Genomic DNA, 13,877 nt, shown 5'->3' on the forward strand with positions numbered 1-13,877 from the left:
AGAACGTGAGTACAGGAGCAAGAATGGATACTTTGCCACATAGTCTCGCCAATAGTGATGACTCATTTTTAATCTGTTTTTTGTTGATCAATGCTCAGTTTTTATTGATGCCATGACGACACACCTTATTAACCTCAGCCCCTGTCTTGAAGTGGTAGCTGTCATCACGGCTGCTGAGTAACTGCAGGGCCTGGGTCACATGGTTCCTGGCATCCTGAATCTGAGGGATGAACCGAGACAAGACAGGTGGAACTGTGAGACTAAGGCAGGATGTAAGCTTTAAGAAATTATGCCATCATGTATACATGATAAATGGGCTCAAAGTAGGGTAGGCAGTACTCCGTCTTGACCTACCTGCAGTAGGTATCAGGCTGAGCCCTCTGCATGTATATAAATATGTCTGGTGTAATGATTACATTGCCTCATATCCTATTTACAACTATGTAAACTACATTAAAAATAGATCCAGATGAATTTGATAAACCTCTGAGTGTAAGCTTATCTACTGTGGGTTTAACAAACTCTGCTCAGAGGATGTCAGAACTTGCCTATAATCAGCTGTAAAATAGAATACAATAAAAAAATACAAATATTTAGACTACGGCTGAAAGAACTTTTCCAACAGATTCAATATTTTAAAGTAACATTTGAGCAAAACACCACCATGTAGGCCAACCCATGTGTATAGTTACTCCATGGTTGGGACCAATGCATCTAAATGTTGACATGGGTGAAATGTCCGTTGCAGTGACAAAACTCATAAGAGATTTTGTTTTTGACTATGGTCACAGCTACAACCAGACGCCACAGTGTGGAGCGTTACATGCTAACAAAGGGTTTTCCCTGTGTTAGAAGGTGTGGGTGCATCACCTACACCCAATGAATGTCACTAAAAAACTTTATTCTCAGATCTATTGACTGTAGTTGGACTTCTTTAGCAAGTTTTTACTTCAAGATGTTGGAGTGTTATTTATACATTTATTATCTGCTCTTGCTTTTCCAACAATTCAGACACTGATATGGTGATAATGATTGTCCAAAATGATGTGAAAAAAGATGAGAAACTACCATAAAAGGGAAGCCAAATGACCACAGAGACCCAAAACAACCCCAAAGGAAACAAGCGACCATAAAGAGACACAAAAAAACCTACAAAAAGACAAAAAACGTATGGGGGGAAATTGCATTTTTTTTTTTAAATGAAAAAGTCCAAGTCTAAAGTCCACAAACTAAAAGGAGAACACGTTGACATACTGTACCTGCTGCAGCTTCCACAGCTTGTCCTCTCTGAACTGAAAGTGCAACACTTGGCTGCTCTTTGCAACCTTCAGGTTTATGTCCTGTTAAGAGACGCAAAACACATTAGCAAGGGACGCGTTTAGCTCCAATTAACATCTCAGGGAATTAAGCCTTGATGTAAAACTAGCCAAACTCACAGCCTGAGTCAGAGCCTCTCCCTGCAGAGTCAGCACCCCCTTCACTTGATCCATGCTGCAAAATAAAGCTTTTTTTATTCAAACATCACCAAATGGATCAATAGGAAACAGGTGAGGGAATGGGAAGGAGGACACCTGATATCAAAGATTACAACATGAAGGAAATGACTAACCATTCAAAATAGGGCTGCACTATGAGTAAAATATGGGATATGCGATAACGTTGATGAATATGAAGATAGCTATATAGCTTATGATAAATAAACTGATATTAAAGTGTACTCAGTTGTGCTGCTTTCAGTATTCTGCTGAAAAAAACAAATCAAAAGGAAGTTATTTCCAACTTTCTTTTTTGAACAAATTGAACATTGCATTGGACATAAAAGGAACCACTAAAAAAGAATGACAGTTCCATTTTAATATAATATAATAATATCTCGGAGTGTCTTTCATGACATATTTATTGCACCAGTTGGAATTGTGATCAGCGAGCATCTGACAGCCACTTCCTCCACAGGAAGACATAGAAAACTGCACTTTAAAATGGAACAAATGCTGCCAATTTTATATTCAATACAATGTTCAATGGTTTTAATACAAGAATGCTGGGAAGGATTTGTTTTTGTTTGTTTTAAAACCAACAAGCAATTTTATTGCAGAACTGAGTACACTCTAATATCTGTTAATTGATCGCAAGTAATGGCGTTATCACGACAACAGTATCGCACATCTCAAATTTGCTTTCTGACAAAATGGCGGGAGGTGGAGTATTACGTTGAGCTGCCGAGGATGAAGTTTTCCTGTTTGAGCTGCGTGTCCAGGCCCGGCGTCGGCGTGGTGAAACGTCTCGAGGCCTCCTGTTGACGGCAGAGCAAAACTTACTATTACATAAAAGGATTTTTAAGGCTGATACCAAAAAAAAAAAAAAAAAAAATATCGGATAGATGGATAGATATACATACATAAACAAATTTCCCTAACATTAGTTATTTGTAGTTATTTATAAGTTCTCACTAAAATACCATGATAATAATTTTAATTGTCACAACATCAAAATATATAATAAAGTCTAAATAAGTCTAATAAATAAAATGTATACAAATACAAACTTCAGATATGAAACTTAAAGTCCTTTGAACAAAAAACATTCACAAAAAAAAATTAACAAGAGCGTTGCCAACAGGGACGTTGTAGAGCGTCCTCTGGTGGACAAACTATGCAACACCATCACTAACAGGACGTGTAGAGCGCCTCTGGTGGACAGACTATGCCACACCTCACTAACAGGGACGTTGTAGAGCGTCCTCTGGTGGACAGACTATGACACACACCATCACTAACAGGGACGTTGTAGAGCGTCCTCTGGTGGACAAACTATGCAAACATCACTAACAGGGACGTGTAGAGCGTCCTCTGGTGGACAGACTATGCAACGCCATCACTAACAGGGACGTTGTAGAGCGTCCTCTGGTGGACAGAATATGCAACGCCATCACTAACAGGGACGTTGTAGAGCGTCCTCTGGTGGACAGACTATGCAACACCATCACTAACAGGGACGTTGTAGAGGTCCTCTGGTGGACAGACTATGCAACACAATCAATAACAGGGACGTGGTAGAGCGTCCTCTGGTGGACAAATATGCAACACCATCATAACAGGGACGTTGTAGAGCGTCTCCTGTGGACGGAATATGCAACGCCAAACTAACAGGGACGTCGTAGAGCGTCCTCTGGTGGACAGTTTTTTATTTTTAAATGTTCATTTATCAGAATCATTTATTTGTCATAATGAATGTAAACGCTAACCCATATCTCGATGTGTAGAACTGGTGGAATGGCCCTTTAATAAACACATGAAAGCTTAACTTTTACCTTGAGGACATCCTGGAGCTGCTTCAGGACCGCATGCACTTCTTCTCTAAGCAGCCAGTTGAATTCCTCCTCCTACCAAAAAGTTTAAAAAAAATTAAACTAAACAAATACAATAAGCAACAACGACGATAACACCTGCACCATATATATTTTAGACTAACCAGTCATTACGGTTTCTATTCCTTTTTGACTTGTAAATCCCTACACTGTACAAACACTTTACTGCTTTTTGCACTTCTGATTGGATGTCCAACTGAGTCTAATCAAAACCATCACGTCAACAGGGGACTTCTGATCTATGCATCGTTGACTCTCTGTCTTAGAGGCAGTTGAGGACTAAAAAGTACCACGTGGAATATAGAGAGAACCAGGCTTGGAACACAGAGACCCTGTAGACTCAACTTTCTGCGGGCTACTTACCTACTTAAGGTTGTGAGTACTGTTAGGATCAAAAGAAGGCTATGTGAAGCAAAGCCATCAGCTGCATGTCATGTATATTTGTTTACTGTGGGTTTATTTGATAACGCAGCTCAGGCATGTGATTGGCTGTTGCTTTGGCGTGAATTAGCAGACAACCAATCACAGAACGGGCTCTGGCCTGTTGCGAAATAAAAACAGACTTTGGAAAAGGACACTTGGAAACTAAAACTGCTGAGGTAAACGCTGTGTTGGTGAAAAGTAGTATGTTGTAATAACATTTCATAATAATTAGTCGGGTTAAACATGTATACGCGTATTTCACAATCCCGTAGTAACATATTATTCTTCTGTATGTATCCATAAGATTTATTTAATTAGGTCTATATTCATTTGCCTGAGCACGTTAACTTCATAGGTTAACACCAGGAGCATTTAAAACGGGAAACCTAACTTTGAAATAATTTAAACAAACTTTAACTATTAACGTTACATGTCAACTTAATTTCCCGAAGCATATCATAATGCTTATGTCATTAAAAGGAGATAATATACCAGGTTCTAGAGACTTAGCTAGCTTGGAATTTGTTAGCACGTTTGCTTTGAGTATTGCTGAAATGACACTACTGCGTGTGATTTGCAGCAAATGCGCAAAAATATAGGCCCTTTAGGGCAAACCGGGACTGTAAATCTCGAGAAGAGTTGATTGAGTTCAGTTGGTAAGTTAACGTTAGTCGGGGTAATGTGTTAGGGCCACTACATGCTTCGTGTATCTGGCGTGTTAACATTAAAACAGGCCCGTTGTCAGCATCATCCCAGAATGACTGTGACAGCGCGAGCCCTGGCTACACCACTTGCATTGTAGCGCGCGGATGCTACTGTCCGTCTCGGCTAGCAGCAGCTAGCTAGCTACACAAGATACGCGACTTACGCCCAGGCTAGCTTAGCTACATTCTTTTAAACTAGCTAGTGTAAATGCCAAACACATACTGTATTAACCGACGGGTCAGTCCGAAAAGCAGCTAACCATACAGACAAACCGTAATGTGTTGTTTCCCTGTCTAACATTACTCGCAGAGGCAGAACGGCTTACCAACACAGCTCTTTCCACTTGACTGGCAGTGGACATTTTGGGCAGCTCGGACAGAGACCTTTGCGGGTTGAGCATGTTGGGCAGAACACAGAAGCAAACACTTGATAAACACCTTAAAATACTATCCTCTCCTTGGGATGAAGGTCTCTCACTAACGTTACCTTCTTGATTGGCGGAAGGTATGTTGCCTTCAGGTGCTGTCGGAAACAACGGAGCGCGCACGAAGGACCCAAAATAGCAGCAAATAGGATATAAAAATTACCCTTTGGATCAAGACACGACCTGTATGCTGGCGTGTAAAAACGTAAGGGACTGAGGAATTTTGTGCTACACCCCTGCATATAAGCATCACATAATATTTTCAGCTTTGTATTGTTTATTTTCTCCTCTTCCTTAAATCAGGTCGCGTGCTGCTTTTCATTTAAAAAAATAAATACATGTTTACTGACTGATGTTAGATACATTCTGACCAGTTACTTCGCAGCGCTGTGGTGAAAGGCATTGCGAGAGTAATTCAGACCAAACCACATACCGATTGAAATGTGGTGCTCTTTCCGAGAACCCCATGAATGTAGCAATAGGCTGGTCACACATTCACTATTAACCTGGCCTCACCCACTAGTCCTTATTTGGGCATACAACTTCCGCCCCGCGTCTCACAAACATTGCCTCCCCCTGTCACTGTCATACCAGTACAAGGAACCAGCGGTGTAGTCTAATGTACTTTACTGTATGTCTATGGGCATGCATATATATATATATATATATATATATATATATACTGCATATAAAATTTTGAGCGTCAAAGACTTCATTTGCTGCATTCTGACACACTTATATGCAACAATTTACGGGGAAAATACCTTTATTTAGCCTATTCAAAGAAAAAAAAACCTCAGATGACAATTAAAAGTTTATCAAATTCTAATGGAAAGTATGTCGTTATACGTATGTGCCACTGCGCATTTTTAAAGTGGGTATATGGAAATCCTGGAGCTTTTTTAGTGGGTATACTGTGTATGAGGTCTATATAGAAGAGACTTCAGATACAGTATTAGGGGACCACTAAGGTCTATATAAGAGACTTCAGATACAGGATTAGGGACACACTAAGGTCTATAAAGAGACTTCAGCAGTATTAGGGACCACTAAGGTCTATGTAAAAGAGACTTCAGATACAGTATTAGGGACCACCATAGGTCTATGTAAAAGAGACTTCAGTACAGTATTAGAGACCATAAGGTCTATATAAAGAGACTTCAGATACAGTATTAGGGACCACTAAGGTCTATATAAAAGAGACTTCAGATACAGTATTAGGGACCACTAAGGTATATATAAGAGACTTCAGATACAGTATTAGGGGACACTAAGGTCTATATAAAAGAGACTTCAGATACATGTATTAGGGGACCACTAAGGTCTATAAAAGAGATTCCAGATACGTATTAGGGGACCACTAAGGTCTATATAAAATCATCCAAAGAGCACCATGTCATGGGACCTTTAAAAAATAAGAGGATGTGGGTACTGCTGTTGAGCAAGGCTTTGAATCCCCAACTGCTCTCCATTTGTGCATGTTTATATGTATGTGAACATGTGTATGGATAGCAGGGCCTGTGCATTGTGTGCTCTAAGAACAACAGAGTGGAAAAGTTGTACTAGACCATAACATCATCATAATATGAGAAGGCGTGTCACATTTATAGTCCAGCTCACAGAGGGTGCTATACATGTTTCCTTCTGTGAACAAATCCCACGAAAAGAAGTAAATACTGCCAAGTATTGTTGCGTATCGACGCCTGACAGATCGTGAGAAATACTCACTTGAACACCAAATGTGGATTCATCCACTACTGAAAATAGTCCCTAACAAATGCTCAATTTCAACATTTGTTAAAAGTGTCCAGCTGTTTAAGGAAATGACCAAAAGATGAAGCTATGTATTTGTGAAATGTTTAGAAGATGTACACATTTAAAATAGGAACCAATGGGCTTAGGGCCAAGGTAGGGACAGGGTCCTGCAGGTTTCAACAAGTCAAATTTAAGACCTTTATGAATGACTTTAAAGACCCATCATATATCAACATTAAAGTACAACAAAATGCAGAGTCACAGAAGTACATGCAAAGTGGATAAATGTATTCAAACTGAATTAAAGCGACACAGGAATAATTTACCTGGGCGTAGTAGTGATTCTTTGCTGTATATGTACAACAAAGAACTACCACGGAATAAAATAAATTTCAATGAGAATTAGCGGCGTTACATGGGCGTAGGAAAAGTAAGACCTGCTTAAATTTAATGAAGACCTAGAACACAATATTTCAGCAAATTTAAAACTAAGGACTTAAGTGTCAAGTCATATATACTTTTAGACATTTTAAGACCCAGCGGAAACCCTGTAGGAAAGGAAAAGAAATACTGAGATGCACTGAGAAACCATTTGTTGGATTAGAGATGTATTAAATGCCAAATACAGATCTAAGCAAATTAACAGTCCAAATATTAGCTGAGTGATTTGATAAATGGACTGCATTTCCATAGCACTTTACAATTCTCCTCTCGTTCCTATTCACCAACGGTGGCGGAGCTGCCAACACTGGATCAGTAATAAAACATGTTAATAATCAGTAGAGGATTTATTAAACAGCACAAAAGTCTCCAATACTTCCACATGTACATAAAATCATAAATATCCCCCAAAACCAAAGTTACACCCTCCTTCCTTTAACGGGATAAGCCAGGTTATATAACCCACATAATAAACCATTTAGACTTGAATTCAACACCCCACAGTATTAAGAGACAGAGATGTTAGACAGCCGCTTGTTGTTTTCATTAATCCTGGTTATTGTAGATATAAAAGAAACCCTACGCAACCTTGTGTGCTAGTCACTTCCATCTTCTAAAACTGGTCTTTTCCCCAGTGCACCAACATCCAAAACCTTTATCATCTGTTTGGCAAACAGAAAATCTTTCAAAATAGGATGTTGGACGTTGGACTCTCTTTAACAAACGTGTTGTTTCTCAACTCATTTATATACAGTTGAAACGGATAAAAAGAAGGGCCTTAAAGAAACAAAATACAATTGCCTTGTTTTCCTCCTGCAATGAAGCAAATACAATTTTGTGATGGTGTCCACTCCCCTGCTGTCTTTGTCTTCGTCTCTCCAGTATGGGTTAGAGAAAGAACAGGGTCTGCTGCTACAGCATGTCAATCACTCAGTTACCTCCCAGCTGGGGCCAACTACCAATGTGCTCTCTTATGAAGCTATAGACTTGCTGTCATATTATCATCTTGATTTACCCATTTCTGCACATATTTGTGATAAGAGCCCCAAATAATACCCACATCCTTTTTGCATTATGGAGTTGTAAAAATTGGTCAAATCAGACAGAAAATGAACAAGGCATACAACCAATACTTACTCTGTAATTATGCTAACAGACCTAAGCTATAGCTTCACACATTGTGTTGCATCACTATTTAGTGGTGGAAAGAAGAGTGCTCGAACCGTCACAGTATAGATCAGTCTATCCATGACGTTCCACTTCAGGGATTCTCCGGTGTCGCCGGAAATTCTGCCGGACGTCTGTCCCCTTCCTGTCTCTGTGTTGGCGTTCTATGTGGTTAACTGCTCCTCAGATCTCTGCAGGGTAAATCCAGACAGCTAGCTAGACTCTCTGTCCAATCTGAGGACTATGGTTACTGGTCCTCAGATCTCTGCAGGGGAAATCCAGACAGCTAGCTAGACTTCTGTCCAATGAGGACTATGGTTACCGGTCCTCAGATCCTCGCAGGGTAAACCAGACAGTAGCTAGACTATCTGTCAATCTGAGGACTTAGGTACCTGGTCCTCAGCTCTCTGCAGGGTAAATCCAGACAGCTAGCTAGACTATTCTGTCCAATCTGAGGACTCTGGTATCGGTCCTCAGAGCTCTGCAGGGTAATCCAGAACAGCTAGCTAGACTATGTCTGTCCAATCTGAGGACTATGGTTACCTGGTCCTCAGATCTCTGCAGGGTAAATCCAGACAGGCAGCTAGACTATCTGTCCAATCAGAGTTTCCTGTTGACGACTAAAACTACTTCTGAACGTACACAACTTCCTTCCTGAAACTATTTAGCAGAGGCACCATGGCTCCATCTGGCACTTAGCCCCGCCCAAGACGATTGTGATTGGTTTTAAGAAACGCCAATAAACCAGAGCACTTTGTTCTCCCATCCCAGAATGCTGTGTGGACTAACAAGACCCTCCTCTGCAGTGCTGTGTAAGAGGGACTGGCAATGCAAGACTATTAAGTTTCCCCTCTTGGGATATACAACACTCCTGGTGGACTACGCACAACCGTGCCACATTTCTGTTGCATATTGTCATTTGCATCTGCATACTTATGTACGATGTGTGTAACACTACAGGGGGTAGTAGAGGTCTTCACAGGTCCAAAATTCTGGACCAAATCCAAAGTTGGTATGGACGTAATGATAATTAGACCTGACCCAGAATGTAGCCGTTTCAGAATGAACCCGCAAAGACGCTGGAAGACAGCGTGAGTTCACTCCCGTTTTGATAGAATTGATAAGTCTGCTTGGTTCCACACACCATGAGACCCTTTGAAACAAAGGAGCCTTTCCCCCCGATTATATTTGTAAAAACCCAATTTTTTTCCCCCCCAGTTTCTTTTCATTTTATAGGAATTTTTATTGTGCTTATTTATTTTCTACCCTAATCGCAGACCATTGATATTAATATGTATAGAGCCCAACCCGATGACTTTGAGGCAGCTAACAAACATTTAAAGGTAAAAAATATCCTCATTTTAAACAAAGTTGGGGGGAAAAAAAACTATCTTTTTATATATATATTTTTTTATAACAATTCTTCACATTTGTTTACTATAGCATTGTGCTCAACGTATGTATTGAGCGGGACATTTAACAGAGTAAAACACACTTTCTAGTGCTCTCTGACGGACAATCTATGTAATGGAGACACTATTTCTGAAGACCTTGAACGTGTCTTTGGCGTCGGATCTGTGTGCCGACATTCCTCGTTAATTATCAGCCGACATGTAGAAGGACGGTTGGGAGCTTATAGCAGTTGAGAAGGCCAATTTAATCGGTCTGGTTCCAAACCTGAATGAGGTCTGTTGACTAAGAACAGAGTGAAGACCTCTACTACGTAATTAAGGTTGCCCCGTCATGTGACCCCCCCCCATATTAAACCTGAAATCTGTTTGAGGCAGATGTAAGAAATAATGAATGTGAGCCCATGTTAACATTGACTGTACATTTGTGTGTGTGTGTCTCTGTGTGTTGATACGTGTGTGTGTGATGGGGGTATACTTATGTAGCAGGTCATCAATAATTTCATTCCAACTACGGTGGAGCTCAATATGACGTATTTATTCTACGGCTTTACGTTTCCATCTTCTAAAATGAAACTCTCCAACCACTAACCCACTTCAAACAGTTTCATTAGCTCGGTTTTTAATCGTGTACTTATGTCCCGTGATGCTCTAAAATTGGCCTTCAATACCCAGCCATAACCTTTACCTCCAACAACCAGATAAAAACACGATTGACGTGGGGCTTAATTATGACATCAGTTAAAATGCAACTCAAAAAGTGGATTCATCTAGTTTCAGAGTAATATATTAAAAAGAAAAACAGTTTAAATGAGAGCTCTTCCAAACACAAGAATGGTTTTCAAATGTGGAAATCTCAAGTCTTGATGAGAAATATCAATTATTACTGCATTTTAAGGCCTCAGCACATCTGTTGCTCTGTCATTAACCTGTTAAAGAAAAGGTTATGAACACCAACGTAAAAGCATAAATCATCTCAAATACAGAAACAAGCCATGGCCAACCTGCACCAAGAAGACCTAGAAAGAAACATAAATAAATACTATTATTGAAAGACTTGAGGGGTTTCAATATTAAGGCAATGCAGTGGCATGTTCTTGGTGTTTACTCTCATGGAATTCTGGACATTTAAAAGAAAAGCAAAGATCACACTCAATTAAATATACTCATCATTTGCAAAACAAAACAAATCTTCTTTAGGGTTTATGCATCCACAAAACCTGACAGTGTTTTCTCTGGCTAGAGCGGGAGGCCCTGCTCTTCACAGCTGAACTGGAGCCTCCATCCTAGGCCTGCTTTACCTCCACCATACTCCAGAAACCAGACAAACTGCCCTCCAGCAAACTGCAGTAGTACAACCTCCTTTTAGAACACTCTTACAGCATATATTCCCCCAGTAGTCAGTGCAATGCTTAAGGTTGCCTCTAACAAAAGGAATCACAATCCCATGACTTGTGGGCAGCAAACGTGGCTGGCGCTGTGGCAAAAATTAAATAAAAAGGAGAATTTAAAAATAAAACTCATTACAAGACAAGGGGAAAACTAGAAGGGATTAAAGACTGCGTGGTCCAGAGGAAAGCTCACACCTCGCTCTAGTGAATGTAGGCTCTGTAGACGGCAGATATGTCATTGTCTGACTGGTCCAGTGCCTTAGCCCTCTTGTAAACCTGCAAAGGAACAGCAAAATAAAGAGTTTCAGTTGGATTGCCCATGCCTCACTCCTATTGTTATGTTAGCTTTTATTCATTTATGGTTACAAAGGACTCAGTATTGCTGCAGGTGCTTGATGGAAGAGAGTTTCAGTAAACAAGATGTTTTCTGTACACAGGGTGGACCGGTTCACAAAACTCACGGTTCGGTTCATACCACAATTTTGGGGTCACAGTATTCAGTTAGTTTGGTACATTTTTAGTACTGAAGAGGAGGCTGCATTGCCAATAATAACATGCTTAAATTCTGGCAGGAACAAACACTAATTAGTGCAAACCAAAAAACTGCAGGTTTGTTAAAAGGTCCCATGACATGGTGCTCTTTGGATGCTTTTATATTAGGCCTTAGTGGTCCCCTAATACTGTATCTGAAGTCTCTTTATATAGACCTTAGTGGTATAGGGACCACTAAGGTCTATATAGAGACTTCAGATACAGTATTAGGGACCACATAGGTCTATATAAGAGACTTCAGATACAGTATTAGGGACCACTAAGGTCTATAAAGAGACTCAGATAATCAGTATTAGGGACCACTAAGGTCTATATAAAAGACTTCAGATACAGTATTAGGGACCACTAAGGTCTATATAAAGAGACTTCAGATACAGTATTAGGACCACTAAGGTCTTAAGACCTTCATTACAGTATTAGGGACCACTAAGGTCTATATAAGAGACTTCAGATACAGTATTAGGGACCACTAAGGTCTATATAAAGAGACTTCAGATACATATTAGGGACCACTAAGGTCTATATAGAGACTTCAGATACGTTTAGGGACCACTAAGGTCATATATAAAGACTCAGGTACAGTATTAGGGACCACTAAGGTCTATATAAAAGAGACTTCAGACAGTATTAGGGGACCACTAAGGTCTATATAAAGAGACTTCAGATACAGTATAGGGACCACTAAGGTCTATATAAAGAGACTTCAGATACAGTTATTGGGGACCACAAAGGCCTATATATAAAGCATCCAAAGAGCACCATGTCATGGGACCTTTTAAACAAACCTGCAGTTTTTTGGTTTGCACTTTAGTGTTTGTTCCTCCAGAATTTAGCATGTTATTATTGGCAATGCAGCCTCCTCTTCAGTACTAAAATGTACCAAACTAACTGAATACTGTGACCCCAAATGTGGTATGAACCGAACCGTGAGTTTGTGAACCGGTCCACCCTGTGTACAGAAAACATCTTGTTTACTGAAACTCTCTTCCATTAAGCACCTGCAGCAATACTGAGTCCTTTGTAACCATAAATGAATAAAGCTAACATAACAATAGGAGTGAGGCATGGCAATCCAACTGAAACTCTTTATTTTGCTGTTCCTTTGCAGTTTAACAGAGCTAAGGCACTGGACCAGTCAGACAATGACATATCTGCCGTCTACAGAGCCTACATTCCCTAGAGCGAGGTGTGAGCTTTCCTCTGGACCACCAGTCTTTAATCCCTTCTGTTTTCCCCTTGTCTTGTAATGATTTTTATTTTTAAATTCTCCTTTTTTTTAATTTTTGCCACAGCGCCAGCCACGTTTGCTGCCCCAAGTCGGAATGTGATTCCTTTTGTTAGGCAACCTTAAGCATTGCACTGACTACTGGGGGATTATGCTGTAAGAGTGTTCTAAAAGGAGGTTTTACCTGCAGTTTGCTGGAGGCAGTTTGTCTGGTTTCTGGAGTATGGTGGAGGTAAAGCAGGCCTAGGATGGAGCTCCAGTTCAGCTGTGAAGAGCAGGGCCTCCCGCTCTAGCCAGAGAAAACACTGTCAGGTTTTGTGGATGCATAAACCCTAAGAAGATTTGTTTTGTTTTGCAAATGATGAGTATATTAATTGAGTGTGATCTTTGCTTTTCTTTTAAATGTCCAGAATCCATGAGATAAACACCAAGAACATCCACTGCTTGCCTTAATATTGAACCCCTCAAGTCTTTCAATTAGTATTTATTTATGTTTCTTTCTATGCTTCTTGGTGCAGGTTCCATGGCTTGTTTCTGTATTTGAGATGATTTACTTTTACGTTGTGTTCATAACCTTTTCTTTAACAGTTAATGCAGAGCAACAGATGTGCTGGAGCCTTAAATGCAGTAATAATTGATATTTCTCATCAAGACTGAGATTTCCACATTTGAAAACCATTCTTGTGTTTGGAAGAGCTCTCATTTAAACTGTTTTTCTTTTAATATATTACTCTGAAACTAGATGAATCCACTTTTTGAGTTGCATTTTAACTGATGTCATAATTAAGCCCCACGTCAATCGTGTTTTTATCTGGTTGTTGAGGTAAAGGTTATGGCTGGGTATTGAAGGCCAATTTTAGAGCATCACGGACATAAGTACACGATTAAAAACCGAGCTAATGAACTGTTTGAAGTGGGATGTGGTTGGAGAGTTTCATTTTAGAAGATGGAACGTAAAGCCGTAGAATAATAGTCATATTGAGCTCCACCGTAGTTGGAATGAAATATTGATACCTGC

At 40.0% G+C, this 13,877-nt stretch overlaps 2 protein-coding genes across 3 annotated transcripts in view; both read right to left on the reverse strand.

The window, feature by feature from the left end:
• rogdi (rogdi atypical leucine zipper) overlaps window positions 1–5,038 on the reverse strand; it is a 10,123-nt gene extending 5,085 nt beyond the window's left edge. The window contains exons 1-6 of the mRNA XM_032536908.1: window positions 4,821–5,038; window positions 3,311–3,382; window positions 2,211–2,293; window positions 1,437–1,491; window positions 1,260–1,340; window positions 125–220 (exon numbers count right to left, since the gene is read on the reverse strand). Of these exons, the coding sequence (XP_032392799.1) occupies window positions 125–220; window positions 1,260–1,340; window positions 1,437–1,491; window positions 2,211–2,293; window positions 3,311–3,382; window positions 4,821–4,895 (462 nt within the window). The 5' untranslated portion in view covers window positions 4,896–5,038. The remainder of the gene's footprint in view (window positions 1–124; window positions 221–1,259; window positions 1,341–1,436; window positions 1,492–2,210; window positions 2,294–3,310; window positions 3,383–4,820) is intronic.
• Window positions 5,039–9,688: 4,650 nt separating this feature from the next.
• The window catches only part of glyr1 (glyoxylate reductase 1 homolog (Arabidopsis)), a 20,727-nt gene continuing 16,538 nt past the window's right edge, over window positions 9,689–13,877 (reverse strand). The window contains exon 16 of one of the 2 annotated variants that reach the window (XM_032536891.1): window positions 9,689–11,358. In XM_032536891.1, the coding sequence (XP_032392782.1) occupies window positions 11,284–11,358 (75 nt within the window). In that variant the 3' untranslated portion in view covers window positions 9,689–11,283. The remainder of the gene's footprint in view (window positions 11,359–13,877) is intronic. The other variant, XM_032536892.1, reaches the window with a different exon arrangement.

This window comes from Etheostoma spectabile, chromosome 15 (genome assembly GCF_008692095.1).
Source record: "Etheostoma spectabile isolate EspeVRDwgs_2016 chromosome 15, UIUC_Espe_1.0, whole genome shotgun sequence".
Classification (NCBI taxonomy): Eukaryota; Metazoa; Chordata; class Actinopteri; order Perciformes; family Percidae; genus Etheostoma; species Etheostoma spectabile.